General features: G+C 46.4%; 1 protein-coding gene across 1 annotated transcript; it reads right to left on the bottom strand.

The window, feature by feature from the left end:
- Positions 1–228: 228 nt before the first annotated feature.
- Positions 229–12,668, bottom strand: NUP54 (nucleoporin 54). Its single transcript, XM_053975382.1, has 12 exons — positions 12,016–12,668; positions 8,346–8,429; positions 8,097–8,240; positions 7,231–7,460; positions 4,962–5,149; positions 4,314–4,510; positions 3,518–3,572; positions 2,856–2,949; positions 2,278–2,385; positions 1,815–1,934; positions 1,370–1,480; positions 229–1,039 (listed from the first exon to the last, which is right to left on the bottom strand). The coding sequence occupies exons 1-12, from the start codon at positions 12,065–12,067 to the stop codon at positions 911–913; spliced, it is 1,512 nt and encodes a 503-aa protein (XP_053831357.1). The 5' UTR covers positions 12,068–12,668; the 3' UTR covers positions 229–910.
- Between the last annotated feature and the right edge of the window lie 290 nt (positions 12,669–12,958).

Below are 12,958 nucleotides of genomic sequence, written 5' to 3'. Positions count from 1 at the left end.
GGTGAGTAGGTAGCTGCTCTGCAGCCCTTGCTGCCAGGTAGGATCTAGGGGCCACACCTTTCATTTTGGTTTGGGGACTGAGGCTGCCAAGCAGCTCTGTGGCACTGGGTTTGACAGCTGGTTACCTCGCAGCACCTGGAGCAGAGTGAAGTGTGCTTACCTGGAGCTGTGAGCAGCGTCACTGCTTTGCTGATGTCACTGAGAGCCAACACCACACACCACTTATTACAAAGTCAGACTGAATTTATTACTCTTGGGCAATTTAAAAAAAGGCAGAAGACAACGTCCAGACACATTGTTACTTAGAGGGGCAGCAAAGCTTTGTATAATTCATATATATAAAGTGATCAAAACATAACCATTAGATCCTTGCAGTCCAAAGGAAGGACAGAAACTGGAAACATGAACTTTCTGTAGCTTGCCCCAGTAATCGACTGGTATTGCAGAGAACAACATAGTTACAGCGACAAACATCTCTGTAATGATTTAGGTTAGCTGTTTACACAATGGTGCTACTTGATTGTTCTAACAGAAACATGGAAGCAGGCTAAGCTTTCCACGAGTCATTAGTGAAACAATCCCCTCAGCACTGCATTTTTTAGGACAATGCTGTTGTAAAAAAAGAAGAAAAAAGGAAAAAATGTACAATAGTACATATAGTTTTATAGTAAAATGGTATCTGAACAGATTCAGTTTTCCTTCTTTTGTTAAAGCATATACAGCTTTATAAAATAGAAACCTTCCAAAGGTCAATTTTAAAAGCTTAGAAGAGGCTTTCCTAATTCTAAAAGTAACAGACAAAATACCATTTTGCTCCTACAAGATATGTATTTTATTTTACCTCAACAGTTTTAGCCTTGGAAGGTGAGCCATGAACTCCACTACCACGTTCTGTGTAAACCTCCACCAGTCAACTGAAGACTCCCCCTCGGATGGGAATGCTCTCATTCAGCCCGTGTTCTATTAGCTTGATGTCCTCCAAGTCATCCTTGATGATGCTGATTAGGTGACTCAGCCCTTCTTGCTGCTGCTTCAGGTGCTGCAGATAGTTCACAAACCAGTGTGAGTATTGTTCAGCTTCACAGACTTATTGGGTAATATTTCTCAAAAGTGTCATGACTGGTGTCATTGGAACATTGATAATCCTGGCATCATTTATTTGAGGAAGGAATAACAGCATTTTCTGGAAACAGCCTATCTCCACTGAGTGGTTTTGTACAATAGCTTGGTGCCCTAGCACTGAGATCAATTATAAAGATGACTTCATCAAACAAGGCAAGAACGTGGCATTCTAGATCCAGTCAGTGTGTGTCTGGCTTAAATTATCAAGTTCAAAGAGTAGGCCAGGGTTCTACCCAGTAACACTTACTTGCTTGATTTCCCTTAAGAGGTCTGCATCTATGTAATAGCGCTCTTCAGCCCGCACTGCTCCAAAGTGGTTCTGCATCCTGATCTGGGACATGAGCTCATTCAGCCTGCCCTGGGAAGAGAAACAGGCTTCAATCAAACACAACTCATTTACAGCTGGTACAGCTTCAGCATCTACCATTCCTTAGAGTCTCCAGGGCTGAAAGCATTGCTGCTCATTCAATTTTTAGATGTTCTGGAAGACATGCGAAGGGTAAGCAACTCCATTATTTCCAAGAACTCAAAACTACTGGAACACCTACTGGCTATTCAGCAAAGAGCATGATGCTACAACCTATCACACTGCCAGACTGAAAGTCTTCCACAAGCAGCAGACATGCGGAAAACTGACATGTTTTCGGTGAGGAAACCCCAGAGGTGTTAGCCAAACTCTGTCAGCCACTCACCTTGAACTGCGTGGGTGCATTAAGTTCACACTGAATTGTGTCCAACTGTACGCGAAGCTGCTCCTCATCTGCTTGAATGGCATAACCACTTTTCCTTTGGATCTCCTGCTTTATTAGCACCTACAAAAGAAGCCTTTGAAGTTCATTAGAACACTTGGCCCATCCCTCTCCCCACCAGCCCATCTACATCTTTTTGTCCTTCCTTCAGCCTGTTTCTCACTGGATTTGTTGTGGCATTTAGTCTGCTGCTCTAAGACCTCAGGGCAGTCCTGTAGTTTTGGGTGAGAGAGAAGGTACCCAAGTATGGCAGATCTGACCTTTCCCTGACAGCTCTGCCTGGTACTTAAATGAACACCTGTTGGCTGAAGTCAGAATAATTTTCAGCACTGAAGATGGAACAGGTTCTTCTTCCCTCTGAGACTGCTTGTGGCACTAGACTGTGTCAAAGGACTTAGATTGTTACCTGCAAAGTTCTGTGCGAAAGCGCCATCAGTTTCCTTTTGTACTGTGCAATTTTTGCCATAGTTGTCGTTTGGTTTTTCTGCAGCTCACTGATATCTTCTGATATTATCTGCAGAGGAGATGGGAGTCAATTGGAAGCCAGAGAAGTTTTTGATAACAGAACACGGTAGGCCTGATTTAAAACTGGGAGCATCACAACACTACACCACTCAGCAACTTGGTATCTTTGACCCAGATGATTTTAGAAAGCTTTCTTCTACCTCTACTGTTCTGCTTTGTGTTTATTTTCATACACAACTGGGATTTTCAGAAGGCATTGGAAAATTGGTTGCCCAAAGTTAAAAGTCCGTGCCGATACAACTTAATGGAGCTGGTGTGGATTAGCCTGTAACAAAACAGTAAGCTTGAACCTGAAACAAATGAAAGCCCAACCACTCTGTTCAGTTTTTGGGCAAAGATCTATTTAAGGGATATATTAAGAACATGGTTCACGTTTCTGTTTTGAACACACAGGGGCAGGTGCAGTTAACAGTGCATCCTTTGTCAACAGCAAGTCATGATGAAGATGAGCAACCTTACATCTAATCGAGTTTGATGCTGTTTGGTCATCTGATCCTGGACCTTCAATCTTCTCAGCAGTTCCTTGAAACCCACCATTGGCACAGGAATAAGTCTAGGAGAACACAAATATTTCTTACAACATGTTTTTATACTGGACACATGGTAAGGGTTAATAATTATGAACAGAATCTAATATAAAGTCACAGATTATGTTGATCTTTTATAAATTAATACATAACCACATCTTCTTTTGCTAAGTTCTAGAGTCCTCACTATTCCCAACAACCTGTTCCTTTTTCATAAAGAAACCAGCCCAATTTATCTGTAACTACTGGAGGGTACAAATGTGCAGCACCTTCTGCAAGAAAGAGAAAAAAAACACAACGGCTGCAAAAAATAATTCACAATAACTAATCCATGTAATGGAGGACACCACATCTCCAAGGAACCTAAGTAAGACTCTTTATCCTGACAGCTCCTAAGCACCTAAATGGGTAAAGGGATTAAGACAGGCACTTCCAGTAATCTTCACTGCTTTCAAGGGGATCAGCACGTGGCCAAGTTGTACTTGAGAACTTTCTTGCAAGTTAACTGAAGGGTACCATGCAATTATTATCTCTTTCTCCCCTGTCCAAGCCTTGTTGCAATATTTCAATACTTGGACAGACTATTTGACTTACTTATCAGGATCAGGATTATCAACTTTGGCTTGTTCCCATATAATTGGATCAACACCTGAAAAAAAAAAAAAAAAGAGATGTTATAGCTGCTAACCAGGAAAAAATGAGGTGCAATACACAAACCCATTGAACTATGCTAACCCAAATGCACAAATTATGGTTAATTAAAGTAGGGTAGTTCTTTAAAAGTCCTGGTCCTGAGCAGGGGCAGTAAATTCAGACCCAAGGGCTGTCAAGCACTAGTCTGAAAGCAGGGAAAAGGAATAACCCATAGGTGCTCCCATTGGATAATCCATACTTTAAAGGCAGAAATTCCTACTGCTCCCACTATATGCCACATTTCGGTCATCTGTCCTTTTAAAGTCGCTTATTGTGTGAAACAAACAAATATTTAAAAAAATCAGTAACTAAGTGATCGAAGTACCACATCAGTTGGCAAAATAATCCCAGTAGGAGTTAGCTCTGACTTTTTTGCAAGACTAGGCCCAATGCCTTTTCCAATCCAGAGTTAGTTCACGACCTTTCATATCCTAAACATGGACATATATAAAAGCTTTAGACATAAAGGTAAGACAGCTAATCAAATGACATGAAAAGCCCTTAACTACTCTAAAACAAAGCTATATGTGCAAAGCTGTCTGTGGCCACATAGGCAAGCTAAGAGAGCCATCTGAAAACTACCAAGTGAGTACAGGATTTCTAACTTTTCTTTTTTTCTTATTCTTTTCACAGGTGTTTTCCAGCAGGCCGACACCAGCTTTTCTCCTGGAGAGCCCAAAAGGCCCAGCCCACGCACCAGCAGGAGGGTTCTGCAGGAGCTGCTTGACTTGTGCCGGGGACAGCTCTGTCCTGGCCATGGACAGGCTGACCCCCAGCTGCTGCAGGGATGATTTGATGTTGGCTTGCTCAAAGTGGGCGTAGAGGGTCGTTGCGGGAACTCTCCTCGAGGTGCCGTTGGGCGAGCGCTCCACTATGTAAATTATCACTTCTGTCCTAAGCGAGGCAAAATGCGAAACATCAGGAAAAGGCCAGCAGCACAAAGGAGCTAACACAATACAAAACCACCCAAAATCCAAGCTATCGCTTCTCCCAGCTGACTTCTAACTTCCTTTGGCTTAGTGAGATGTAAAGTACCAGTAGCTGCAGGGTTTAATGCAGCAAAGGAGAGAGAGAAAAGCTGTAAATACCATTACATTCTCTGCTCTCCCCAGTTTTACCAACCATATTCTATGGTGATAGCAGTACTACATTAAGAATAACCTAAAATCTCTGGAAAGGTACTGGACTTAATGCCGTACGAACAACTATACAAAGGAATAAGAGATACAAATCAAACTTAGGATGAACAGTTCTAAAATCAAGGAGAAGGGGAGACAGTAGACTTAGGCACCAACCCTTTCTAACATGCAATATAAACGGGCAAGCCTGTGGGAATTTCACGTACTGGTCATCAGGCATCGTTTTAACACCTTCGACATTGACAGTGAGGGTCTGGTTTCCTCCCAAAATTTTGTGTAGTGATTCTACGAGCTGCTGCTGCTGGCTTCGAATATCTGCTTCTTTTCTGTTAAACACCAAGACCACAAGGCCATCTTCATCTTTGTTGTTGGGCATTAAACTGTAACCCACAGCCTGCCAAGGAACAAATGAAAAATGAAGGTATGTTACTTAGCAAACTCATATCCTTGTGGCATGAAGGGAAGGGGCTAAATCCCTCCATTTTTAGAGCAACTGGTTTAAAAGCTAACTCACAATTTATTCAGAGCTGCACAAGCATAAAATCAATCCCCTTTAAATCAATCTCTCACACGGCTTTTGAAACAGTCTGGATTTTCACAAGTTCCTAAGTATCCTTTTCACATCAGGGGTGTTGCTAACACAGCAGAGCTCACAGCAATCAGGAACATTTTACAACGTGACTCTTGTTCCAAATTGCAAATGGAACCAGAGGATCAGACTTTATTACAAGCAAAAGCAGAGTGGCAGCTTTCACCTCCTCTTGCCTATCAGCTCTCACCCCGAGCCGGCACTGCTGACAGGGTGGGCAGCAGGGGCTTTGTGAGGCCCTGACACTGCATGTGGGTGGGTGACCTGCACCTTTGCCTTTGTGCAAGTTCAGTTGAAGAGAGAAATGAGCTGGGGACGTGCCCAGGAGTCTGGTTTTGTCAGCAGAGGGTGATCCCCTGCCATGGTGAGCCTTGCAGAACCAGCCATCCTGCCATGGAGAACAACAGCGACAGCTAAGGAAGAATTTGTTTTTAAGCACATGACACCTCTGGTATTTCTGTTTTAAATAAATAACTCTTCCACGATCTCTTTATGCAACACAGCATTTTCAAACTAGAACAGATTTATTTTACTTCACTGTGCTCCTTCAAACAACAGCCTGTAACACGTACCTTAGCAGCATGCGTTTCTTGGTCTGGAGCTGCATGCTTCTCATGTGTCCTACAGTTGGAATTGTGTACAAGTGGAACCCTTCACGTAATGCTTCTTTCTTATCTGATGCCGGGTGTTTCCAGAGGCAATAACCAAAATAGCTTATGACGCTCTGTTCCTATCCCTGTGCCACCTTCTCCCCTATTTTTTGCAGGCATCTTCCACTGGTGGCACAGATGGAACTTGTCAGTATTTCACTTATGGCATGTGAATTCATGGCATTAGAAATGCTCCAGTCACAGGGACAAGAGTAAACCTAGTATCTGGCATCGTCTAACCTGAAGATTCTTCTTTTTAGTAAATGAAACTCTAAAATAACCGATTTTGCATCACACAACTTATAATGGGCAATTTTTCAAAAGCGCAGAAACTGTGAAAGCAGTTTCAGACAACAGCTTACAAGAAAATAAACTTTCAGGTGCATTCCCAGTAAAATGTTCAAGGTAACACTGAAAAAGGTGATGCAACAAAACCAAACATTTGTTAGGCAGGCACAGTTGCTGCAAAAATGTTACAGAAGTCTCATAATGTACATAATCAACACTAGACTTAATTCAGTATTAACCTACATTCAGGACACAAAGTTTGCACTGCAAAGGATCAGCTCAGGGAAGGAGGGTATCACCACGCCTGCCCCAAATCCCCTTACAAGCCTGAGGCTTAGCAAGACAGTCAGCAGGTGCAGGATTTGTGGAGGATGGAGAGCCACAAATTCTTTGTCAACATGAGAAGCAAGATCTGGAACTGCTGACGACTTCACACAGGGAATGGAGTCAGCATGAGCACTGGCAAGGATAAAGGTTGGCAGATTTTAAACCTGGCACAGGCCAGGTTCATAGAGGGTTATTTTAATCTAGACAAAGCAATGAGGAAAGACCCTGAAGTTCTTATTCCAAATGTTCACAGTTTCTTTCAGACAAGAAGGTTATTTTTAATTGTTTCTGTCTTACTGTAACATACACAGACACACATTAAAATTAATTTCCATAGGTCTGTTCAAAGTACACACACACTAACCTGAATGCTAGCACATGAAATTGTTACTTTCATGATCCACATCTGGGTTCATTATCTAGTCCCTCCACACCACCCAGATTTCCAGCATCTTCGAACCTTTTAATGAGTATGCATCAGAACTGTGCAGATTACCTGGAAAAATACTGTTTCAGAATACTCTTACCAGTGACAAACTCTGGTTTAACACCCATGAGCTGCTCAGAGTCAGCAGAGTAAGGGCATCTGCGCCCTCTGTGGGCAGCTGAACCATGCCATACCTTAAACCTGCAGAAGGGATTTTCCTGCGTGAACTCCACCGGAGCGATGTTGTTGTTGAAGTACCCTTTGCCCGTGCCCCAGAAGGCCTGGAGCTGGTTCCATTTGGCCAGAATGGCGTCCCTCTCATCTCCCAGCAGTGTCGGGGCCGAGAGGGCGCTGGCTGTGTTGATGAGCTGGTTGGACTGAGCGGGTGTCTGGGCAGGCTGATTGAACAACCCGGTGCCTAACGCTGGGTGGGATGAAGATAAATAAATGAACCCCTTGACCATCTGTGACCGTGCTATCACCTACAACCTGCCTATCACTAGCATCACTTCTTATCATATTCTGAGAAGCAAAATAAAAACATTGAATAAATAAATGAATTAAAATCAGATCATGTTACTTAAGTGTCTTTTTACAGCCATTCTTAATCTACAACAGAAGTTCCTGAATGCTACATTAGAATTTTTTTTTTTTTAACGAGACACCTGTATTGATCCATGTCACCCTCTGGCATCCTCAATATCTAAATCTGAGAGGCAGACTGGCTGTTACATATTCACTGGACTCAGAGGCTGAAGCTGCTTATTATCTAGCTCCATTTAAATTATCCTCAATGCCTTTTTCCTCCCCCTTCTTGTAATGTTGTGACTGCAACATCAGTTCTCTAACTACATTCTACCAGCATTAAACCAAAGGGGTAATAAATATTGTTGGAAGCTCAAGGGTGAAGCTCAGGGACTTGCTTGAGCTCTATTTAAGAGTTTGAGTGTTAAACAGCCTCCTGTTCCAATACACTTCTGCCCCACTACCCCAGCAACTGAAGACAGCAGTCTTGCGCTTTCACTTCTAAGGGATGGGTAAATCCAAAGGCCATACTCACTGGTCTGCTGCTGCTGCTGCTGAGTTCCAAAGCCTCCAAAGCCTAGCCCAGTTCCCAACCCACTGCCCAAGCCAGTTCCAGTAGTTCCTGTGCCAAAACTGGTACCAAATCCAAAGCCTTTGTTCTGGGTAGCACCAAAGAGTCCTGGGGAAACAAGTACATGATTATGGAGAAGAAGAGCGCAGCAGCCGTGTAATCCAAAGCACTCCTGGATTTGCTCTGAAGGCAGTGAGTCCCTCAGTCCCTTACCGCTGGTGCCGGTATTGGTGGGAGCAGAGAAGCTGAACGCCGGTGCCGCGGTGGTGGTGGTGGTCCCAAAACCTCCGAAGGCACCTGCCAAACACAGACTGCGGTCAGGCCGTGGCACACGGCCCCGGAGCTGGGCACAACACGACAACCGACCGCACGCCTCGGGTGTTACGGGAACAGGTGCTGACAGACGGATGGCACATGGCACAAGCATGTAGTTCACACTGAGCGTGGGGATCGAGTTCATCGTCCAAGGAAATGGGGGACAAAACACAGAGCACAAAGCCAGAACTTGTATGGTGTGTCAAGAAAGCAAACAAAAAGGCAGCAGTCAACTGACATCTTGTTCCTTTACCAGAGGGATGTGCTTTCCCTAGTGACACACACAACTAACAGTACTATTTCTTACATTCCTTCTCAGGAATACTTCTGGTCAATGTCACTGCTAAGTGTGTAATAAACAACTTGATGTTTTGTGAACTTTACAAACAGCCCTAACTTCAGGAAAAAAAAAGCCTGAGGCCAGATACACACTGTCGCTGTGCTTAGAGGCAAAATTTACAGGTAAAATTCTACAGGGTCCTTTTTTTTTAAAGACTTGTTTCCCAATGATCCTCCCCGTTACACCTCATTTGGAGATTCAACCACTAGTATAGGAAGATGAATGCAAAAGCAGTCTGCCTTCCACAAGTTTTCAGGAAAAGCAGTCACTGGCCAGCAGGAGAGGACCTAAGTGAGTGCCTGAGCTCCAGTGGTGCCAATGGCACTGGCACAAGGTGCAGCCTGTGGAGCACTGACCTGTCTGGGAAAGCAAGGTCTCTGTGTTTCATGCTGCTTTTACACGTGCTCAAACGACAAAAGACAGTCTGCTACAAAGGACTGGTCACAAAGATGCTGTCTCTCCTAACTCACGTGTCAATAGCAAACAAAAAAAAAAAAGGTTCTTTAGATCTATTACACTCACGGTCCTCCTGTCCACAAACAAAATGAAAAGCATAAATCAAAGCTGATATGCAAGTGCATTTTATTTCCACTCAGCAAACATCTTGATGTGAGTGGGCACAAGAAATTGTTCCCTGTAACACCCATGTTTCAGTCCTGCCAGCGAGCGGGGACACCCTGGCAGGAGCACCAGCAGATAACACCATTTTTAGGTAACTTTGTACCCACTGCAAATTTAGTCATCCTTTCTTGAAAAGGGACCTGCGAGTACAAATTAAATACCAAAGTATCAAATTAAATATCAAATGGACTGTCCACGGTCTCTTCTGGAGCAGCTCAAATGAAGACAAAGAAATCCAGCCCAAGAGTGTTCACAGCAAATAAACCCAATGAGACCGCTGGAGTGCACAGAACAGATGAGGGGCGCTGACACAGAGAGCGATGACACTGTGGGATGGACTGAATTCCTATACGAGCAGCAGCAACGGGACCCCCCGGGCTAATTCCACACCAACACGAGCATTAGAAATCCATCCAGTCCGGTGTTTTTATAGGGAATGGGAAATATTTGAGGTGAAATGACACCAGCGGATGGCTCAGATCTGATGGATCTCCATGGGGCCACAAAGGGATTAGCCACCCCCCGTGCACCCATGCCGTGCGGGCCTCCCTGGAGTGCCCCCGGAGAGCTGGGGCAGGGCCGTTTTGGGATGCAGGGCGGCTTTGGGAACAGGTCACAGCCGGGCTCTGACTTTGTGCCGGTCGTATACAATTCGTTTCTGCACAGAAACCATTGAGGTGTGGTGCGTTCATGACAGCCAACGCAAGGCCGATGAGGAGACACGGGGGAAGATGAAAACATGATTGCAGTAGTCCAAGAATCTCATGTCAGGAAACAGGGGAAAGGGACCAGCTCTGGGATTGCTCGGGACCACCTGGATTCTTTCCCATTTCAAAGACTTTTGGCTACGGGGTTATTTTTCCTCAAAAGCTATTCCTCGAGAATTTAACAGGCAAAACCCCTCCAAACTTGTGGCTCTCCAACCCATTCTATTTCCAGAGCTTTCATGGCCAGTCTTCACTGGATATGAGGATTAGGAGTGGACACAGATCCCCGGTGAGGGAAGTAATTCTTGGACCCCTGCTGGTGACGTTTACCACAGAACACGTATTTACGCATTATCTACCTGCGCTCGCCAGACTGTTACCAAAATTGAAAGGCGGAGTTGAGGTAGTGGAAACACCGAAATTCCCAATATTAAAATTCACCGCGGGATTAGCAGTTAATCCGAAACCCCCAAAATTAAACCCACTGGCAGTGGAGTTTGCAGTTTCAAGCCCACCAAATCCTGACGAGCGGGAAGCAGAAAAAGAGCAAGGCAATATTAGTTCTGAGTGAAAGGCAAAAATGCTGAAGCATTTTTCCATCCCCCATGGGCAAGACAGGCATAGTTAGAGACAAGAGTAAAAGGTATTAACTGGCATTAAACATTATTTATTGGACACAAGGAGGACAGTAAAAAGCTCCACACACTGCTGCTGTAAAGACATTATTTTTCAATTATACTGCACATAAAGAAGTAGCATTTCCCCACCTTATTTCAAAGCCATATCTCTGTGATTCAATATTCACATTAACAGTAATTTTTAACAGCCTAAGACTGCTCAATGCAGCTGCATTCGTCTTAAGTGTAACAGATAATAGCAAAATTAATTCATAAACTATCAGGAAGGCAAGAGCAAATCATCTTCACACGGATAATACGCTCAGATACATGACAGCAGAATAACCACGAAACTCAGCTCCAGCAGCTGAGGCACCACACAAGCCTCAGCTACTCCAGGGCAGACTTATCCAAGTTCTATTGGCAAAACCTGCCCACCTCAGCCTTGCTGGATTTACTGATGCACCCAGCACCCCTGGGATGCAGCTGAAACAGGTTCGTGCTCGACAGACAATGGGAAGTCCTGAAGTGTGATCCCAGATTTCCCTCTGATATTGGTCTGTGAGTGTCATAAACCTTGCCACGGTGTACAGGCAGCACAAGGTGATGTTTTACTTTCAGATGTGGCCACAAAGAGGGTGTGTAAAAGAGACAGTAAAATTCAGGTTAACTAGAGCAAAGATGAGCTCTGTCCAAAGGACTTGTTCGGAGCGAACAATTAATTATTTCACTAAGTGAGGGCAAGGAAAGCTCTGTCTTACACTTCACCACGACTGACAGTGACAAAAGCAGAGGGGGAAAAGTCTAACTTTGCAAGTTAACTCCTGTCTTTTACCTTGCTCAAAAATCAACTTCCAAGGGCATCTTGTCCAAACGACGAATTTATTGCAAGCAAGACGCTGGTCCGAGGGACCCGCACCACCTCCTTCCCTCACAGGCGCCTCAAGAGCGACTCCCGGACCCGCCGGGGGCCTCTGAGGCGGCCGCGATTCTCATTGGCCGGGGGGCACGCGCGGGCCGCTGAAGGCGGGGGGGCCACGATCCCCATAGGCTGGGGGGCACGCGCGGCTCCCCTGAGGCGGCGGCCGTTCCCATTGGCGGGGGGGCACGCGCTGCCGGCCTCAGCAGTTCCCATTGGCGGGGAGGGGGCAGCACGAGGGGGACACGCGCGGGCCGCCGCCGCGATTCCCCATTGGCCGGGGGGCACGCGCTGCCCGCTGCTCGGCTCCCCCCCCCCCCCCGCCCCGCCCCGCCCCTCCGCGCCCCGCTCCCCCCGCGCTCACCGGTCGGGTTGGCGGCCCCGGCTCCCGCCGTGGCGCTGAAGTTGAACGCCATGGGGGCCGATCGTGGGACGGCGAGCGGAGGCCCCCGCGGGAGGCGCGTGCGGGCCCCCGCGGCGGGTCCAGCCACAAACGAGAACCGGCCGCACGCGCCGCTTTTCCGCCGCCGCCGCCAAAGCGCTTCCGGGTGGCGCAGGCGACGCGCGGCGACGCAATCGGCGCGCGCCAGCGGGCTGCACCACTGCGGGCAGCGGGAGGGGGGGGGGGGGCGCCGGGAGAGGCTTAATGTCCCACGGGACTCGGGGAACTAAAGGAGAACGAGGCCAAGCAGCTCTTCCCCGAGGATCGGCGGCATTCCCTGGATTCCCCAACGCCGGGAGCGCCGTGCCGCCGTTTTTGGGTGTCCCCGCTGTAGGGCCTGGCGGGCAGCCGCGAAGGGACATGACACAGCTTCTTCCCAGCGACGCTCCCGCAGGCACCCCACATCCGTGAGGGAACAGCTTCCTTCCATGAGGGAACAGCTGGCCACGGAGGTCGTGGAGTCTCCCTCTCCGGGCACATTCCTGTGGCAGCTGCACCCAAAGCATCCCGCGATGCTGTGAAAAGCAGAGCTCAGCCAGTCCCCAGAGCGTTTTCCCAGAAAACAAGATTTGGGGTGACAGTGCTATCACAGAATCCCAGGAGGGCTTGGTTGGAAAGGCACCTCAAAGCCCATCTTGCTCCACTCCCTGCCATGGGTGAAGAGTGACCAGATTCGCTTTTATGTATTAGCCCATGCGTGTTGTTAGGGATTTAGAAATAGTATCAATGGTAACTCTTTTTAGCTGCTTGTTAATATAATGTATGTCAGCTTAAGCATGCACCGTGATGCTTACAGAAATAGTGGTGTAATCAATATAATATCTCTGTATCACTTATGGAAGTAACAGTCTGATGAATGTACTGT

The sequence above is a fragment of the Vidua macroura genome, chromosome 4, assembly GCF_024509145.1.
Source record: "Vidua macroura isolate BioBank_ID:100142 chromosome 4, ASM2450914v1, whole genome shotgun sequence".
Classification (NCBI taxonomy): Eukaryota; Metazoa; Chordata; class Aves; order Passeriformes; family Viduidae; genus Vidua; species Vidua macroura.
This window is presented reverse-complemented; position numbering and strand designations above follow the sequence as displayed.

Excerpts from the sequence above, each read along its gene's own strand:
- NUP54 (XM_053975382.1), bottom strand. The coding sequence starts at position 12,067 with ATGGCGTTCAACTTCAGCGCCACGGCGGGAGCCGGGGCCGCCAACCCG. Across the intron at positions 7,461-8,096 it reads GCAGCAGCAGCAGCAGACCA|CGTTAGGCACCGGGTTGTTC; the intron begins GTGAGTATGGCC and ends CATCCCACCCAG. Across the intron at positions 1,935-2,277 it reads TTTCGCACAGAACTTTGCAG|GTGCTAATAAAGCAGGAGAT; the intron begins GTAACAATCTAA and ends CTTCTTTTGTAG.